We start from the raw sequence: 18762 nt of genomic DNA, 5'->3' as shown, positions 1-18762 counted from the left end.
GTAGATGGGTAAAAATTTAAAAAGCAAACATTGAATATCCCTTTGAGCATGGTGAAGTTATTATTTACACTTTGGATGGTGTATCAATACACCCAGTTACTACCGAAGAGGAAGAAAACTGCTCAGGGTTTTCACCATGAGGCCAATAGTGACTTTTAAACGTTATAGAGTTTCATCGCTGTGATTGGTGAAGGATGGATCAACAACATTGTAGTTACTCCACAATACTAACCTAAATGACAGAGTGAAAAGAAGAAAGCTTGTACAGAATACAAATATTCCAAAACATGCATCCTGTTTGCAATAAGGCACTAAAGTAAAACTGCAAAAAATGTGACAAAGAAATTAACTTTATGTCCTGTACACAAAGCACTATGTTTGGGGCAAAACTCCCCATAACACATCAATGAGTACCACTCTTCATATTTTCAAGCATGATGGTGGCTGCATCATGTTATGGGTATGCTTGTCATTGGCAAGGACTAGGGAGGTTTTTTTTTAGGACAAAAAAACAGAATAGAGCTAAGCACAGGCTAAATCAAAGAGGAACATCTGGTTCAGTCTGCTTTTCAACAGACACTGTGTCACGTTGGTAACAAAGATTCGGGAGACAGGCGCAGGAATGCGTAATATGGTTTTTATTCAGCCCCAAATTATGGTGTGCCGTGTAAAGACACGGGGATGAAGACCAAACAAACACGGGCATCTGTAAACTGCTTTCTACAAATTGCAAATCCAATCCGACAAAACCAAAAGAGCTAGCTGTGTTTTTCTTCTGCACGTTGTCTGTCCCATTGCCGACTATCTGCCCACAGATTTTCAGGGACACGCACATGCCTCGAATCAGGCCTTGTTAAAGCTCATTAGCATCTTGGATGGGGATGGTATAGAGGCTTTCTGACGGTCATGGGTCTGTGCAACTTCCATAACAGCAACCCCTCAATATTTTTCACCGGCCCGCCACACACTCTGGGGACTGGGTAGGTAGGGACTGGAGGGGACAACAATCAACATGTTGAATTGGAAAAGGCCACCACTCAAGGTGGTCCCTGAACACACTGCTGGGACAGCAGGCGCTGCTTGGCTACTGTCAGTTTTTCAGGGTGTTTTAGCTTTAGAAGTTAAACTTATAAAAGTGAAAGTGAAACTAAAGAACTCAGAGGACTCCCAATCGTGTGCAACTGCAGCCCGCAATTTGGAGCGTTTATGCATGTGGGAATTCCTGCACCGTTTCTTCCTCTTTTGGAAAGTCCCTGAAATGTAGACAGCCTCCTTTTCATAAGTCAAGGATAGAATGTTTCATTTTTACTCTGGTTGTTTGCCTAAACGGAGAGACATACAGTCCATCTGGTTAATTTGCAGGTAAGTTGGTCAAGGACCTGATTCCCTTCTGTGTGTTAATTGCGCAGTGTGCCTGTTGTACTGTTAAACATATAGCTAGCTGACATTAAAAGCACAATCCTTGATTCGTTTTTCAGTCAAATGGTGGCCCGCCTTTTTTTTTGCTATAAAGCTGAAGGACGGGGCTGGAGAATGTACATTCTTAGATAAAGCTATGGAGGGTAGACCATGAGATAAAAGTTATATTAAAATAGTGCTTTCAAACTATACATTGTTTGTTTACAAAGATATTGTTTGCAAACATTGAAACAACTTTATGGGTTATGATGGATTAAGACAGCTGTACTGAGCTCATGAGGCATTTCTAAGTTATATGATTTTAGAATAAGTGGGTATGTTTAACTGTCCATTGAACAGCTTTAAATAATATAAAAATACACCTTTGACCATTTAGTAGCTTTGATTTAAATAGCAAGGCCACATGGCAAGCTTGAAGTTGGTTCCAGCTTTTACTTTCAGGTCCATCTAGTACTTTCAAGTACAATCTGTTATACTTTCGTTTCCAGCTTGTACTTTCTGAGATAAGACATCTTGGAAAGTACAATCTGGAACTGAAAGTAAAAGCTGGAACAAACCTCAAGCTTGCCATGAGGCCTTGCTAATTAAATAGGTGTACAGAGTGGAGGGTGAGTGACATTTGCCAACCTACTCAGGAGTATGATGGCTCAAAACCACACATAATGTGTAAAAATATATTTGTTTAACATTTTGAAACAATGTCACACCAACATCTTAAGTCTGGTTCTGCTGTCACCTTTCTTGGCCATGTGGCTTGACCATACAGGAAGGCCTCTGCCCTGGCTGTATAACCAGGGCAGAGGCTGTCCTGTATGGTCAAGCCACATGGCCAGGAAAGGTATCAGCAGAACCAGACTTAGGATTTTGATGTTTTTCTTTTAACCTTGCACATTACTTATTTATGTCTTTCCTATCAGGAGTCTTTCCTACCAAACCTCCTGGGTGTCATCATGAGTGTGGTAACATCCAGTCTATCAGGTGATCAGGAGAAGAAGCTGCTTTCTCTGTTCGGCCATGTCAGACTCAGTCTGCTCTACAAAGCCAGTGTCCAAGGCTACACGGCAGCTGCCTTTCACGCACGCTGCAACAGCCAGGGACCCACTGTAGTCGCTGCCTACAACAAGGCTGGCTTCCTGTTTGGAGCCTACACCAGCAAAGACTACACTCAGAATGGACAGCCTATTAATGACGACAAAGCCTTCCTCTACAGCATCAATGACGAAAGAAAACATCCACTGCGTGTGTCTAGTGCCAATGGCCAGTATGGTTTCACAGATGAAAACACTGGCCCGAATTTTGGTGCCTTGGTGTTTCTGTTCAATGACACAGCTACAGTCCAATATAACGCAGGGAACAGCTACAACTTTGATGCAGCACATATGCATGGCGACGACCTGCAGCTGACTGAATGTGAGGTGTACAGAGTGGAGGGTGAGTGACATTTACATACCTACTTAGGAGTATGGCGGCTCCTAACCTGTCACGTCCTGACCAGTAAAAGGGTAATTTGTCATGGTAATATGGTCAGGGCGTGGCAGGGGGTGTTGTTTCTGTGTGTTTTGGGGTTTGTTTGTTTCAGGGGATATGTTCTAGTTTTCTTTATCTATGTGTGGCCAGGTATGGATTCCAATCAGAGGCAGGTGGCTTTCGTTGTCTCTGATTGGAAGCCATACTTAGGCAGCCTGTTTTTCCTGTGTTTTTGTAGGTGGTTGCTTTCTGTATAGTCTGTGTACCTTGCAGAACTGTTGATTGTCGGTTTGTTATTTTCGTTTAAGTGTTCACTCTCTTTAATAAATTACGAAGATGAGCACTATACCCGCTGCGTTTTGGGTCACCTTTCATCGACGCCTGTGACATAACCGCAGAAGATATTTCAGTGCACAATCTTGTTTTACATTTTGAAACAATGTCACACCTACATGTCTACGGTTGTTGTAATAACAAACATATGTTTTAAAGATGCTACACATTCTATTTTTATTTTTGCATTGTTATTTAAAAGAAAATCCATAATATAGTAATAGTGGAATTATAGTGCTTCACAGTATTACTTACCCACCAGTGTTGTGATATTCTCCTATTGATTTCTCCCACCGGAGCGGCATCTGTTGTCAAAATGGGAAGGCCGTTCTGACTTTGTGACTGTATTATCTAGTGGAAATCGCTCTAACATTTCCTGGTTGCTAAAATTCTACACTGTTCACTCCATTTCACTTTATTAAGATAGAAATCAAGCACTGAATAGTGTAGGGAATAATTGTACCATCTAAATCACTTTGAAATATCTTTTCAATAACAACAAGCGTCGCTTTTACAGAAGTTTAAAGCTGGTGAACCAAAACCGAAGATTAAAGGCTCAAGCGCGAGTCTCCGCCATGTTACGGGAAATGGGATGCGGAGAAGGGGGAGATTTGTTTTGAATGAAGCCTAGTGCTGTTGCAATTCACCTAGCACTAGGCTGCATTCAAAACAAATTTCTTTGTGAAACACTATCATTCCACTATTACTGCAGATATATTCTGGACATTTTCTGAATTGACTATGCCCAAAATGTTTAAATAATCCTACCTTTGTAAAAGATAATTCAAACTAATTTCTCCCCATTCAGACTTGGGAGGTTGTTTGACAAAGCCTTGGAGAAACATGCAGTGGACCTCTGAGTATGTAATGCTGACTTTAAGCATAACCATAAACACACACACACACACACACACACACACACACACACACACACACACACACACACACACACACACACACACACACACACACACACACACACACACACTACATTACATTACATTGTGCTTAACTATCCCTGCACCTTTCTGACTTTCCAGGAGGAAACGGCAGTTGATGGAGAAAATCAAGAAATATAAGCCTGATGTCAAGTCAGTGAGTCAGGCCCGGGTTCTCCTCGTGGGTCCTGTTGGGGCTGGCAAGTCCAGCTTCTTCAACTCTGTCAACTCTATCTTCAGAGGAAACATGACCAGTCAGGCCATCTGTGGCAGCGCAGGCACCAGCCTGACCACCCAGGTAATATGTGTGTGTGTGTGTGTGTGCATGGGTGGGTGCTTTCTTATGTCAGTTTGACCAGGTACCACATCTAATGTGTGTGTTGATTGTGTATGTGTGTGTTGGTCCCGTGCCATTGGCGTGTATTAATGGATGCCAAGGGTTAGCCAGGCTTCTCCCAAAAATTGACCAAGGAAAAAAATTAACAAAATACTGTATCTTTCATCTTTCTGTGTTTAATACATTTCCTTCACTTCACAAGAGGCCAAAATAGCTAAAATTGTCCCTTTCCTAAATTAGCCATGGGTGGAGATAGGGATTTGGACTTGTGGTTTTACATCATTCTCTGTACTGGCCAATGATTATAACGGTGATTCTGATCCAACCATAAATCCAGACATTGTGTCCCTGGCCTGAGAGGATGGAAGTTCAATATGTACCTAAATGTAGTAGTAGGCTAATGATGTTAACAATCTGGCCTGGTACATCGTTGCCCATGAAAGGAAGTTAGGCTAGGTAGCAAGCATTTTAGCCAGGTAGCCTAGGGCAACAAAAACTAAGTGTGTACTGTATGATAGAGTCATAGACCGTTTAGGCAACATGAAAGAGGAGGATGGTATTGGAGTTTCTCTACAAGTAGGGTAAGTCAACGTGTTTTTTCTACTTGCACGTACACACACACAAATCACTAGGCTACGATGGACATCCACATCATATTTAGCTTATGTTGATTGGACTAAATCGTTTTTTGTTATCTTTTAGTTGTCGCTGTGTTAGACTAAACATAGGTGATTAGATTGTTAAAATGTTGAAGTTGAAATGGTGTTGGAATAGTGGAGGCAGTGCCTGTTTTCTTTGTGACTTGCGGTAACTCTCCACGGTTCTAAATCAAGAGATGTTTAGTAGTCTGAAAATGTCAGAAACATTAACTTACTCGACTATGCTGTAGGTCTTGTAACTGTTTGTTATATACAATATGCTATGTGGACTTCACCAGACAGAGGTTGCTCTCCGGTTTTGTGATGAAACGAAGGTGTGGTTGAATTTATTCTGCCACTGTGTCTTCTTATTGTCTCAACCTTAGACCTATATATCACGGTGTCAAGGCACATGAACTAACAGGTTATAGAGCAAACAACGCAATTATCACAATACATAGGTTGTAATATGGCTTTTTTCCCCTGGCTTGGCTTCCCCAGGGATTTTACCCACGTGCCACTATTGCCAACCACCCAGGTGCGTGCTGACTGTCTTATCTTTCCCTAGTTCCGTACCTTCACCATCAAGTCGGGGAAGCATGGTGAGCCTATACCCCTGATCCTGTGTGACACCATGGGACTGGAGGAGGCGTCAGGAGCTGGCTTGGACATGGAGGACTTAGTCAGCATTTACAAAGGCCATGTTCAGGACCGTTACCAGGTATGCAGACTTGTCTGGAGGAACAACGCAAACTAGCAGTAGGAGAGAATACACCATTGATCAAATCTAACCAACCAAAAAACCATCCTCCATGTTTGTCATTTATAGTTTAATCCCATGACGCCCTTGAGTGAAGATGTACCTGGGTATCGTAAGCATGTCAGTCTGAAGGATCAGATCCACTGTGTAGTGTACGTGGTGGACGCCTGCAGAGTCTCTCTGTTGTCTGCCAAAATTGTGGAGAAGTTTGCCGCCATTCGCAAGAAGACCAATCAGATAGGTGAGTGAATGGTGGACAATATGTTTTGAAAAGGGACAGTCAGTGTCAAATCAATGAACCTTCTTATAATTGACATATTTGTACATACTGTTATATTGTATATACTTATAAAGCGTGTCATAGAGCATTATGAAACTGTACAATAAAATAAAAACGCACAAGAGGATGTGATCATTTGCATGAATGTTGTATATTGTGATTATAAGGGGCATTGTGTGATTTATTGCTTTTTTCTACAGTTTCATAATGCTCTATGAATATGAGGTGCTTTCAACTCCTGTTCCTAAAGAAATATGGAACACCTTCTTAGGAAGAAACATGTAGAAAAGGCCCATGGAGTTGGTGGAATAATCCTTTAATTCATTTCCACTTACTCAGCTGGGCCAGGGGCGCTTTAATTAGGTCAGGTGGAAATGTCCGACAGATCTCAACTCCATAAAAGCAGGAAATCGCCATCGCCTGATCGCGCTGCTTTCTCTTCCTTAACTCCGTCTAATCCAGAAGTTCTGTGCGTCCAGGAATCCACCACAGACTACTCAGTAAATATACCACTTTATGGTTAAAGGTATTCCTGCCTCAGTCTCATCCATTCCTCTGTCACCTGACCCGTGACCACCTGTTCACCCTCACTGTCAGTCATCCTACCTGTCCAGCGACCCACACAGATTCTACTAATCTTTCAAAACACTTCATTAGAAGGTGCTTCAAGTGTGTATCCTATTTCAGTGGGTAACTCTGTATTGAATACTCTCCTATTTAAACATCCTGACATATTCATTTTCTTGTTCTGCATGTTTGTCCTAGGTATTCCCCAACTGGTGATAATGACCAAAGTGGACGAGGCCTGCCCCCTAGTGTCAGAAGAGCTGCAGAATGTTTATATGAGCCATTACATACAAAGGAAGGTGAGCCGTTTGACTCATTTTATTTAATTGTCATTGCCAATCTTAAATCCTACCCTCCTTAATGTCTCTTACGTCTTGAGCAGATTGTTATTTATGTATATAAAAGTAAGTGGTCAACCACACTGCATTTGGTGTGTGTGTCCGTGTTTCAGATCCAGGAGTTGAGTGCATCCCTGGGCATTCCTGTGTCCGGTATTCTGCCAGTGAAGAACTACAGCCACGAGCTGGAGCTGAATCAGAACACTGATCTCCTGCTACTCAGTGCTCTGGATCAGATGTTGAACTATGCTGACAGCTTCTTCGAAAACCAGCCTGAAGAGGAAAAGGAAGAGCTCTAACCCTCTTCACAGTCCCACAGTCAAGTGTCAATACTCTGATGACAAAAATGTTTTCTTGCCATCCCATATTATTTTGTAACTGTGTAAGATATCCATATTGTTTTGGTACATGTTATCATGCAAGTGGACATTATCATACTTTTTTTGTGGATATTATAACACATAGCTCTTTCTTACTGCTGCCTTTACTTAGACAAAAAATGTTTGTGACCTTTTCACGTAACATGAAAAACACCTAGCCCTAATGTTCCTTTAACATCTTAATTCAGTTTGTGATAGAGCTTTGATGTGACAGTGCAAAGCAAACTCAAGGTCGCATTTGCCTTCTTTCAATCAGTAGTAACGTACCTAAACAATGCATGCATGTACCAATGCAAACGGACTGTTCCCCAATTGAGTAAAGGGTTAAAGGGTGGGGCCTAGTGAATAATCTTCTGACAAAGCAACTCTACCTGTGGACTGTTCGAAGCGTGGGAAAATAATCAATTTACTGTCTCTATAAGCAAATGTCTATTGTATGCAAGTGCCCCAGAGCACAGTAAAGTTGCATCACTGTAATTTGAAAGCTAAGAATGCAAAATTACTAAGAATGCAAAATTAGTACATTTCATGAATTTGGAAATAAGCATATATTTCCAATGTCTTTGAAATTCCAGACAAGAATGCAACATTATAAGCCAGGGATTCTTTTATGCACCAAATCCCACATACCAGCAGACTTTAGAAATTATAAGGATTCATGCATGAGGAGGCAGACACAGACCCTCCTTTATCTTGTGACCAAAGCTGGTTGGTACATTGAACCTATTGACTGTCACTCTGAAGGTTAAGTGAAAGGTAAACCAGACACTGCCACTACGTTTAAGCAAAGCGGACATAACTCACCGGCTATTAGATGACAGAGGGTCTGGTATCATGCAGTTACCTGCCTGTGAAAAACCCATTTGTCTCAAAGCCATTTATCACAAAGCAGTTGAGCTTTTCTAGACCAGAAATGAGTCATATAGGAGCGGCCATCTTTGAATGGGCATTTGTTGATTTAATTTGAAGATCTGGGAGACAATGTTATTTGTAGAGATACATCCACAAAAGAGAACAACAGGTGTTAATGTAACACTTTGCGTATGCCCACGTACACATAAAAACATGCACACACATCCACAACAGCATTCCCACCAAAGTGAACTGTAAATGTATCTTAGGAAATGTCAACATCTGTTAGCTTACAGCAACTATCCAACTTCTCATGCCCCATACCCTTACCCACTGGGCATTAACTGTGTTAATGAGAGTTCATTACCTTTTGTTGTCTAATAAACACTTTTGAAGTGACTTAAAGGCAAACATCTGGCACCATGGCAGTCGAGCTATAGATTGCAATCCACGTTCACTGATTGGAATTATGAGAGGCTCTCTTTGGACCACTCTTTGTATCTAATCCTAACTGTGCAAGTCTTTCACGTACATCATACATTTATATCAGCAGGATATGTTTGTTACTTGAACGTTTCTCATATGGGTCTCAAGTGAGCAATAGGCCCATATGAGCTGGAGTACTTGATTTAGGCTTTCAGAGCTACCGGTAAATCACCAAATTTACCGTAATCTTCTGTAATTTTGGTAATTAACAGAAAATCTATGGCAATCTATGGTTACTTTGGTAATTTATACTTTAATAACGTTGAAAGGATATATTCACATATAGTATTTATTTTTTATATCAGTTTCCATGAGTTTCTAGTCGATAGACCATGTGGTTCCAGAGAAAATAGCCCAATTAATGAAAAAGCATCTAATATCAACAATGGCATAATTTTCAATTTCAACTAATGACTTTCTTCACATTTGCCACCAGTTTGACTCCAAAACACTGACAACAAATACATATTGACATACTAAAATAAATACAAGTGTGTAAAAAATGTATATAAAGGATATTTCATGCTGAAACCCTCATATTTAACACCAATGGTATCCACTAAGTTGATGGTTTATATTTAGGATAATGTTTAACAGCTTTGTCATTCTAATTTTCTATTTTTAAATAATCTTATTGAATTATTTTGGATATTTCATGTGATAAGGCCACACAGAGAGTTAGCAAAATTCTGGTAGTTTACTTGTAAACTTTGAAAGTTTCCAGTTATATACCCTCCCTTTGCAAACTTAAGTTCATTAAAGTTGCCCCCAAAACAGCATAAGCTCCTAGAGTGTGTTACATCCAGTTTTTGTGCAGATTCCAGGCACACATATTTTTTGCCCATTTCAAAAATACTTTCTCATAATGACTCATGACATAGCATTCCTGTGTACAGCCAAACCTGTATTACCCTCGAAAAAGTAATAATACCTTGTAATTTCATCAATTCAAATGTTAACAGACAAAGATGGAGTTGACAGACAATGAAGACATGGGAATTTACCATAGCCAAAGTTCTAAATCCCAATTTTGGTCCAAGACAGCAGTGTGTAGCTGTCTAGTTGTCACGGTTGTCGTAGGACGGAGCGGACCAAAGTGCAGCGTGTGTGTCGTTCCACATTTTATTTTCACTGTGAAACTATGCAATACATAAATAAACTAAAGCATGAAAACAACAAACCGTGACGCAGAGTTGAAACATACACAAACTCAAAAACAATCTCCCACAAACCCAGGTGGGAAAAACACCTACTTAAGTATGATCTCCAGTTAGAGACAACGATGACCAGCTCCCTCTAATTGGAGATCATCCCAAACAAAACCCAACATAGAAATACAAAACTAGAACATGACAACATAGAAAAACTAAACTAGAAACCCCCCGTCACGCCCTGACCTACTCTACCATAGAAAATAACAGCTTTCTATGGTCAGGACGTGACACTAGTCTAGTCTAGAGAAAGAGAGAGAATGCCTCAGATATGACGCTGAAGAAGGCCATGGCTCATTTGAGTTAAGGGAAAAAAGGAGATTGTTCGGTATTCATGGTGAATAAATGATTCAGCGTTATCATTCGCGGTGCTGTTTATCTCATTTTCCCTATGCTATTAAAACCGATAACTGAATTTGACAGAAGAAAGTACAAAACAGTTTTTGCAAAAATGCACATTATTATCTTCAGACAAAAAGTAATTATACTAAGTCACATGTCATAAGGCGACATGAACTGGGATGATTGATGCCATGTGGTATGTTACAAAAACAAACAGAGCCGATTGGTGTTACAGTGTTACATGTATGGTGGCAGGGAAAATACCAGGTTTGAAGTTAAACTATAGAGTTATGGCCCACCATAGCAACACAAACACCCCTAACACGCTCCACTAATTCATCAATAGCACAGTAGTAAGTGAATGGGAAACAACCTCTACGGAATTGTACACACACACACACAATGAAATCCATAAGCTACAGTACTGTAACAACCTTAGCCTACTCACAGCATGTCATGTAAAATGTATGTTTTGCTCTGCTGTCAAAAAAGGTCACATCTGATCAGGAACTATCTGTTTCCTGGTTCTCCTCAGGTCATGGTTACAATAACAGTTGTGGCTAATATGCAGAGGCTTGGTGTGTAGTAGTAGGCCTATAGCAGGGGTGTCAAATTCATTCCATGGAGGGCCTAGTGTCTGTAGGTTTTTGTTTTTTCCCCTTCAATTAAGTCCTAGACAACCAGGTATGAGGAGTTCCTTACAAATTAGTGACCTTAATTCGTCAATCAAGTACAAGGGAGGAGCGAAAACCCGCAGACACTCGGCACTCCATGGAATTAGTTTAACACCTGTGGCCTATATGAAGCAACCTTTAACATTTCTAAGTATGAACATGTAGGTGGAACTCTGGGATCCAAGCCCAATTTTCCACAATTCCCCTCCCCCAACATGTTAAAACAATTATAATCTATATGAAACATAAACTGATATATTTACTTGTTCAGAACACATGGGCCCCACTAAAGAGTTAACAAAAATGCTTTCAACTTTCAGAGTTTCTGACGAAGGCTCTGACGAAGGCCTTGAGGCCAATACGTAAAGCTTAATAAAGAGCAGTGATACTAGCAAGAGCGGTGTGCGGGTTTCTTCTTTATTCTAAATGTTATTCAATTGTTACCATGCACTTGCAACAAAGATAGCGCAGATGTGCGAGTGCCTTTTGAATTTTTTACTTTCAGAGTTTCCTAACATGCAATAAACAAAACCTGAATACGCATTTCATGGCTCTGCACTGATTTGTTTCTCTGAAAAAAGATAACTATTTCTTCAAACTATTTCCTCTCTTAGTTTAGTCAATGGGGTAGTTTTAAATAGAGACAACATATTCAAGTTACATAAAAGTGCAATAATACTAATTTAGAACAATTGTAACAGATATCCTTTGGGTTATATTTGCGTGGAACAAATAATCTGTGAGAAAAAAAACAGGTGGAGAGATAGGAGCGAGAGAAGATAGAAAAATAGAGAGATGAGAGAGCATGCTAGTACCGCAGACAGACTGAACAAACACATGACTGACTCCAGTCATTACTTGTTTCCTGCCCCAGGGCGTTGGTCTGCCCCTGCCTGTAAAACACTCAGCCTGACCATCTTATCTCATCTTAACCCATCAGCTTCCCCCTCCCCTTTACAGAAAGATATTAGGTACTAGGAAATACAGTAGTTTCCTTTTCTCAGCTTCTTGTCTCCACTGATAGACTGCTTACAGACGATCTATGGCTGTTTTTGGGGCGTTATAATCCTAATGTTAAGTCAAAACCAAATCAGAAATGTCAGTGAATGTCCTGGGAATGTTATTGGTGTGCTGGGTATAGGGTTGTGCATCGGATTTACAATGCATTAAAACAACAAAACGTAAAAGGCGCCCGGGTCTCCATGACCAACCCTTTACATGTTGCGTTTATATGTTTGCTCAGTGTAATAGCATCTATAGGGTTGGAAGTAGCGCATGAACTATTTTTAATCAAGTTTTCCCCCCCACAAAGACTGAGTTTAGTCTGCTGAGGAGGCCTTGGTCCACTGCCATTTGGCTCAATTCCCCTCAGCTTCCAACCAGAAGCAATAGTTGGGCTGTCTATGAATTGCAGGGAGTAGGAAGCTGGGTAGCCTGCATCTGTAAGCAGTGGCTCAGGGACTCGGGAGAACACTAATGAGGGCTGGTGCTCGTTTGGGGGAAGCATTGAGGCTGAACCCACCCGCCGCCTCACGTCAACATTTAAAATGTTGAATTTCTTTAAAAAAAATAGATGAGAAGTTGTAGGTCTCCCTTGTCAATGCTTGGGGAGAATGATGGGGCTAAACTTTAAGAAAGACCTTGTCATATAAACCAAACACAATCAATTCTATGTAGTTATGCGGTGTACTATGTGGTGATTGTCCACTGTTTCATTCAGTGTGTGTCGTGTGCCATCGGTTCCTATCTCTGCTTGATTTATCATATTGTTTCCAAACCAACATCTTTTCTGGAAACAGATGTTTGGCAGTGCCGTGTGTTCCATGGAATTTCACGTATCTGGCTTCTTTTCATAGCCTTCCAGTGACTCACTTGTCCTTGGCGGCCTTGCCAACATGGCTGTCTGACTGACTGACTCCATTTCAGAGTGCTATCAGGAAATATATGTTCATCATGGATGTGATCGCACAAGTGCGCTTTATGTGTGAGAACATTAATGCCACAATCATTAATTCATTTTTCAGCAAAACTGCAGCCACTTTTTTGCCATAAAGCTGAGGGATGGAGAAATGTAACCACAGCTGTAAATATCACAGTGCCTTAAGCAGCATTTCTGCAGTACAAGACCCAATGGAATTTCATGATGTAAGACAAGTGGGCTAGCCAGACAACTTTGATAAACATGAGTTTCTAGGTCCTGAATAATGATGAATATAGAATAAAAATCGAGCTCCATTCAACTTCGTCTTTGTGAACTATGAAATATAGAGTAATGTCAGAGCTTTTTGTCTGATTTGCTAATATTAGCCGACTTGATTCTACTATGTGAAAGAAATGAATGACTAAAACCTACATTATTTGCAACACCATTAGCAAGTTCATTCTCTGACCGAAAAGTATCAAAATATGTGTAAAGTTAACATTTCTTAAAAATGTCTGCCATTGGAAGGTCAAAGTACTGATGATATACACTAAGTATACAAAACATTTAGAACACCTGCTCTTTCCATGACAGACTGACCAGGTGAATCCAGGTGAAAGCAATGATCCCGTATTGATGTCACTTGTTAAATCCACTTCAAATCAGTGTAGATGAAGGGGAGGACACAGGATCGTGTATATGTGTGCTATTCAGAGGGTGAATGGCCAAGACAAAAGATTTCAGTGCCTTTGAATGGTAGTAAGTTCCAGGCACAGCGGTTTGTGTCAAGAACTGCAAAGCTGCTGGGTTTCTCTCTCAACAGTTTCCTGTGTGTATCAAAAATGGTCCACCACCCAAAGGACATCCAGCCAACTTGACACAACTGTGGAAAACACTGTAGTCACATGGGCCAGCATCCCTGTGGAACACTTTGGACACCTTGTAGAGTCCATGCCCCGACAAATTGAGGCTGTTCTGAAATTGACACTAGTTAATGCTGGGTGTTTCATATCTATTCAGTGTTAGGTCCAGCAGGCTGTCCCAACACATAATGACATGAAAACATCTAATAGTGTAAAAGGCCTCTTAGGTTGACACTACATAGTTGTATTTTATATCCATTTGAAGAGAAGAAAGTTATTTCTCAGGGGACACCATTTCAATTTCACCCCAAGTTTGGGAACCACTGGTATAGGCACTATACTTTATTACCTTCTTTCAAAGTATACTTTTCTGTTCAGTAACACCAGGGTTGTGTTTATTAGAGAAAACAATTGGGGAAATGATTTAATGTTATGTATCAGAAAATGAAGTCTTGGTAGTGCTTCCCTGTTTTTTTCCCCCATTTGGTGTCTAACGTACACTGCCCAGTAGTAAATCAACTCGACTGTCAGCGGTTTCAAATAGTGTCACAAAGCTCTTCGTCTAAAAGCTTCAAGTTACCTTTGTTGGCCTACATTTTTGACACAGTGTAACACTATCTACTGTACATAAAGACAACCAGGAGCTACAGGGAAGCAGAACGCACTATACTGCCCTACCAAGCAAAAAGGGAGTAACTGTTCATTTGGTCAAAAATGAGTTAGTTATTTTTGATACATTAAATATATGCTTAATCATGCGGACAAGAATCCTGCCTCTATTGTATTGTGTGGGTCATGGGGGTCATGTTAGCAATAACTGCATAAACTTACTGTGAAACCAAGGTAAATAAAAGCCATTCTTCTCAATTCCACACTATGAGCAGTTACTGCCTTTTTGCTTGGTAGGGCAGTATACACTTCCCAATTGGCAAGATTTTAGCTGAAACTCTTGCAATTCAAAACTTTCACCACAAAGAAAGATGAATTCCAAACCAGGATTAGTGTATAAAAATGGAGGGAACTTTTATTTTCATATAAAATGATGGTATGCTAGGATTATCTGTTCAATATACACATGGGTAGAATGAAAAAGGCTGCTAGTAGAACATTATATGCAATTTATAAACATTGGTCAGCATACAAACAAGATTGACCTACAAACGTAGCGCCATAAGAATGGCTTTGATGAAGAAAATGTAATACCTGGGTAAGAAAATATACCACAGCGCTAAAACAGAAAAATCAATATCAGCGTTGATGCCTTTGACTAAAACAAGTCACTGGAGATGAAGAATCATTGAGAACAAGCGAACAACATGGCTGTGTTCATTAGGGCATGCAACAGAAAATATTTTGCAATGGAAAACTTATTGGACAAGTCCATATATTCCCTCCCTGTGTCTGTTTTCTACTGCTTGGTACCTAATGAACACGACCCTCTGTGCGTTAGGGAAGCAAGAGCTCAATGAATTACCTTTGAGAAAGGATCTATAAAATGACCCTTGTCTAAACACCATCCATTACAGAGCTGTGACTTACAATTGGATACGAGCTTTGCATTATAAAATAACGAATATGACATATGCGCAACATGCATGCATGCATGTGACCGCTTTCTAAGGAGGAGGACTCATTAAAGTTGAGAATGTTTTATTCAAGGATGCCATGTGGGGTGAGGCATTAGTACATTTTCACCCATTTAAGCAGAATAATGTACTTGAAGCCACCAGAGAACAATCCCTTGGTGACTAGAAAGCAACAGCTGTTGGATAATTGTGTGGACAGCTGGATTATTGGACTTCAATCACAATAACTCCACCCATACACTCTTCATTAAAACAAAGGCACGGGACTGAGCATTCCATTATTGTCAAAGTCTATTCCAGTTGTGTAGCTTGTGAATAGAGAAAGTAATCATTTTGGAGCTTTCCCCATAAGTAAAAGGCTTTTGAATGAGTGCTATGTTCAAAATAGTTCAATAGCGACAGATCTCAACCCCTAATCCAATATTTCTTTGGAGCAGTCTGCATTCACTGTAATGGTAAAATATCAGCAAAACACAAAATACACATGGGGAAAGACAAATGAACGCTCAAACACCCCCTGAAAACACATGGTAAAACAAAGATGTCAATAGAATTGAGAATAAACTATAAAGTGGCCAATTTCCAGGTTTGAAATAGCAGACAGACTACGGACTGATTTTGAACAAGGTCATTATGACCCATAAAATACAGTAAAAGTCCAACAGAACCTTGTTGACTTTTTCTCAAATATAGGGAAGATCTCAATTGCATAGGGGAGGGGGGAGGGACCACTGGCTTTCTCATCCAATGGGTTTCGAGAAGATGAGAGGACACAAGGACTATGCAATTGAGATATTCCCATAGTTCACATGAAACACTACTAAAGGGATGACATGAAAAAGTTCAATGGAGCACCAATAGAATGAAGGAAAATGTTCATACAGTCCAATTCTCCTCATTGAACTAGATAAGAGCTTTTCTTCCTTTTAGATCAAAGTGTGATTGATGAGAATCAAATGTGTGGTCTATTTTAAATACAAATATACGTACAAAAATTTCCAGAAAAGTGTATTTACATTATTTTCGTTTGAGTGTGTCACAGTAGCCTTTTCTTCAATTCATGTATCTGTGATAATATGTTCAGGGGATAACAAACAGTATAAGGTCTCACACTGTCGTCTCACCCTGTTTATTGCTCGCCAGTCTTGTATAAAATCTCCTCCACGAATTCAGCGTCTTACTCGACCAAATCCAAAAGCCAGAGGTGATGCCCACGATCAATGTCATCAGGTACTTGATCATGAAGACGGTAAAGTCTGGCGACATCTGCAGGTGATTGTGCCCGGGGCATGGCACGGCATAGTTTTTACACGTCCGACTCACCCAACTCTTCTCCCACTGTTCCCTGAACGCCTGCTCATAGAAGTAGCATGCGATGACAATGGTGGCGGGCACCGTGTAGAGCACGCTGAAGATGCCAATGCGCACCATGAGCTTCTCCAGTTTCTCCGTCTTGGTGCCGTCGTGCTTCATGATGGTCCGGATGCGGAAGAGTGACACGAAGCCTGCCAGAAGGAACGAGGTGCCCAGGGAGAGGTAGATGAAGAGCGGCGCCAGAACGAAGCCTCTGAGAGCGTCCACGCTGTTAATGCCCACGTAGCACACGCCACTCAGAACGTCGCCGTCCACCTGCCCCACCGCCAGGATGGTGATGGTCTTGATGGCAGGTACCGCCCATGCCGCCAGGTGGAAGTACTGCGAGTTGGCTTCGATGGCCTCGTGACCCCACTTCATCCCGGCTGACAAGAACCACGTCAAGGCTAGGATAACCCACCAGATGGAGCTGGCCATGCTGAAAAAGTAAAGTATCATGAACAAAATGGTGCAGCCCTCCTTTTTGGTGCCTTGTACGACAGTTTTGACGTCGCTGTCAAAGCGGTCGTTGCATACCACCTTGTCCCCCAACAAGAAGCCAGCGATGTAGACTATTGACACCATAGTGTAGCAGCCTGATAGGAAAATTATGGGTCGCTCTGGGTAGCTGAACCTCTGCATGTCCACCAAGTAGGTCAAAACCGTGAACAGAGTGGACGCACAGCATAACACAGACCATATTCCAATCCATATCTTGGCGAATTTCAACTCGTCCTCATTGAAGTACATCATGCCATGGGGTTTTGAGGGCTCACAAGGTGCACCACAATACTCCTCCCCAAGAAAATGGTAGTTCAAATAGGGGGGTACTTTCAATGCAACTGGGCATCTAAACTGTCCCTTTACAGTCCTATGCTGCCCATAAGGTGATTCTGTTTCATCCGCTGTAGGATTAATAGGAGCACTTCTATCAGACACGTTTTGCCCGACGCACAACTCACCCGCTCCGTGAACAGGGAAAGATTCACAGGCGAGGCTGTCAGGCCATTGGAAGCCGAATTTATTCATCAGAGCCTCGCAGCCCTGCCTCGCTCTCTCGCAGAGTGAGCGGCACGGAGGCAGTGCTTGTTCCAGCACCGTACAAACGGGAGCATACATGGAACAGAGGAAAAACTTCAGGTCAGGAGAGCATTGAACTTTCACAAGCGGATAAAACTGGTGCACTTCAAGCCCCGCGTCCTCTTGGTTGGTGTGCCCTAATAAATTTGGCATGATTGTCTCGTTATAGGCAATATCCGTACAGAGAGGAATGGAAATAGGTTGGCAAAAGCCATGTTCAGGAACAGACATTCCACGCTCACCATACTGACCATCTGCTTGCGGTAAAAGTGCAAAAATATTCAGAACCAGCAAATGGGAAAACATCCTACAAACTTTGTCGTTCCCCATTCCAAATAAATTCCAACACGCCACTTTCCAACCGCGAGTAAACACGCAGACTAGAGACCACTGGATTATTTTCCAGGATAAAACAAAAGCATACACGACTGTACTATTTCCTATGACAGGCAACATACGTTACTTTATATCTTTGCAGAGGTGGTTGCTTCCAGAATTTAGCTCGGCTACTCACAAGAGATTTTAAATCCGTCTGTTGTCAGTGTGTAGCCATTATCTGTCTCCAACTGTCTGTGTGACTGTTCGGTTTCTAGTCTCCCTCTATTCACAGAGGGAGGAGCCTTGAAACAGATGATAGGTTACTTTTTAGGGATCATCTCAATCTTGCAAGATTGTTCATATTTGGTCCCCAAAATTAGATATATATTTTTTGTCTATTCTATTTTTTATCCTACTAAACCATGAATTTTAAAACATCATGCAATCTTCCTATTTTTGACTGAAAGTTGCTACATGTGTAATAAAAACTGTATCCAATTTGTATATGTTGCAGTAGAGGTGCTTGGTAAAAATCACCGGGGAACCTGTTCGTTTATATGCCTTGACACTGTGATATATATGCCTAAAGCCAAGACAATAAGAAGACACAGCAGCAGAA

The 18762-nt window shown here is 41.1% G+C and overlaps 2 protein-coding genes across 3 annotated transcripts; one reads left to right on the top strand and one right to left on the bottom strand.

Moving 5' to 3' along the window:
* The first annotated feature begins 1122 nt into the window (after positions 1 to 1122).
* LOC123723668 (interferon-induced protein 44-like) lies at positions 1123 to 8708 on the top strand. 2 transcript variants are annotated; one of them, XM_045694731.1, is made up of 8 exons: positions 1123 to 1362; positions 2337 to 2850; positions 4028 to 4079; positions 4260 to 4455; positions 5701 to 5853; positions 5962 to 6133; positions 6938 to 7038; positions 7191 to 8708. In XM_045694731.1, the coding sequence occupies exons 2-8, from the start codon at positions 2370 to 2372 to the stop codon at positions 7374 to 7376; spliced, it is 1341 nt and encodes a 446-aa protein (XP_045550687.1). In that variant the 5' UTR covers positions 1123 to 1362; positions 2337 to 2369; the 3' UTR covers positions 7377 to 8708. The 2 variants fall into 2 exon arrangements, with proteins under 2 accessions (XP_045550687.1, XP_045550688.1); XM_045694732.1 differs by lacking the exons at positions 1123 to 1362; positions 2337 to 2850 and adding an exon at positions 2016 to 2027.
* Positions 8709 to 14804: 6096 nt separating this feature from the next.
* LOC106569856 (frizzled-1) lies at positions 14805 to 18418 on the bottom strand. Its single transcript, XM_014141538.2, has one exon. The coding sequence runs from the start codon at positions 18279 to 18281 to the stop codon at positions 16500 to 16502; it is 1782 nt and encodes a 593-aa protein (XP_013997013.1). The 5' UTR covers positions 18282 to 18418; the 3' UTR covers positions 14805 to 16499.
* Between the last annotated feature and the right edge of the window lie 344 nt (positions 18419 to 18762).

The sequence above is a fragment of the Salmo salar genome, chromosome ssa14, assembly GCF_905237065.1.
Source record: "Salmo salar chromosome ssa14, Ssal_v3.1, whole genome shotgun sequence".
Lineage (NCBI taxonomy): Eukaryota > Metazoa > Chordata > Actinopteri > Salmoniformes > Salmonidae > Salmo > Salmo salar.
The sequence above is the reverse complement of the archived record's forward strand: the minus strand, read 5'-3'. Positions and strand labels throughout refer to the sequence as shown.

Excerpts from the sequence above, each read along its gene's own strand:
- LOC123723668 (XM_045694731.1), top strand. The coding sequence starts at position 2,370 with ATGAGTGTGGTAACATCCAGTCTATCAGGTGATCAGGAGAAGAAGCTG. Across the intron at positions 4,080-4,259 it reads AACATGCAGTGGACCTCTGA|GAGGAAACGGCAGTTGATGG; the intron begins GTATGTAATGCT and ends CTGACTTTCCAG. Across the intron at positions 7,039-7,190 it reads GCCATTACATACAAAGGAAG|ATCCAGGAGTTGAGTGCATC; the intron begins GTGAGCCGTTTG and ends TCCGTGTTTCAG.
- LOC106569856 (XM_014141538.2), bottom strand. The coding sequence starts at position 18,281 with ATGTTGCCTGTCATAGGAAATAGTACAGTCGTGTATGCTTTTGTTTTA.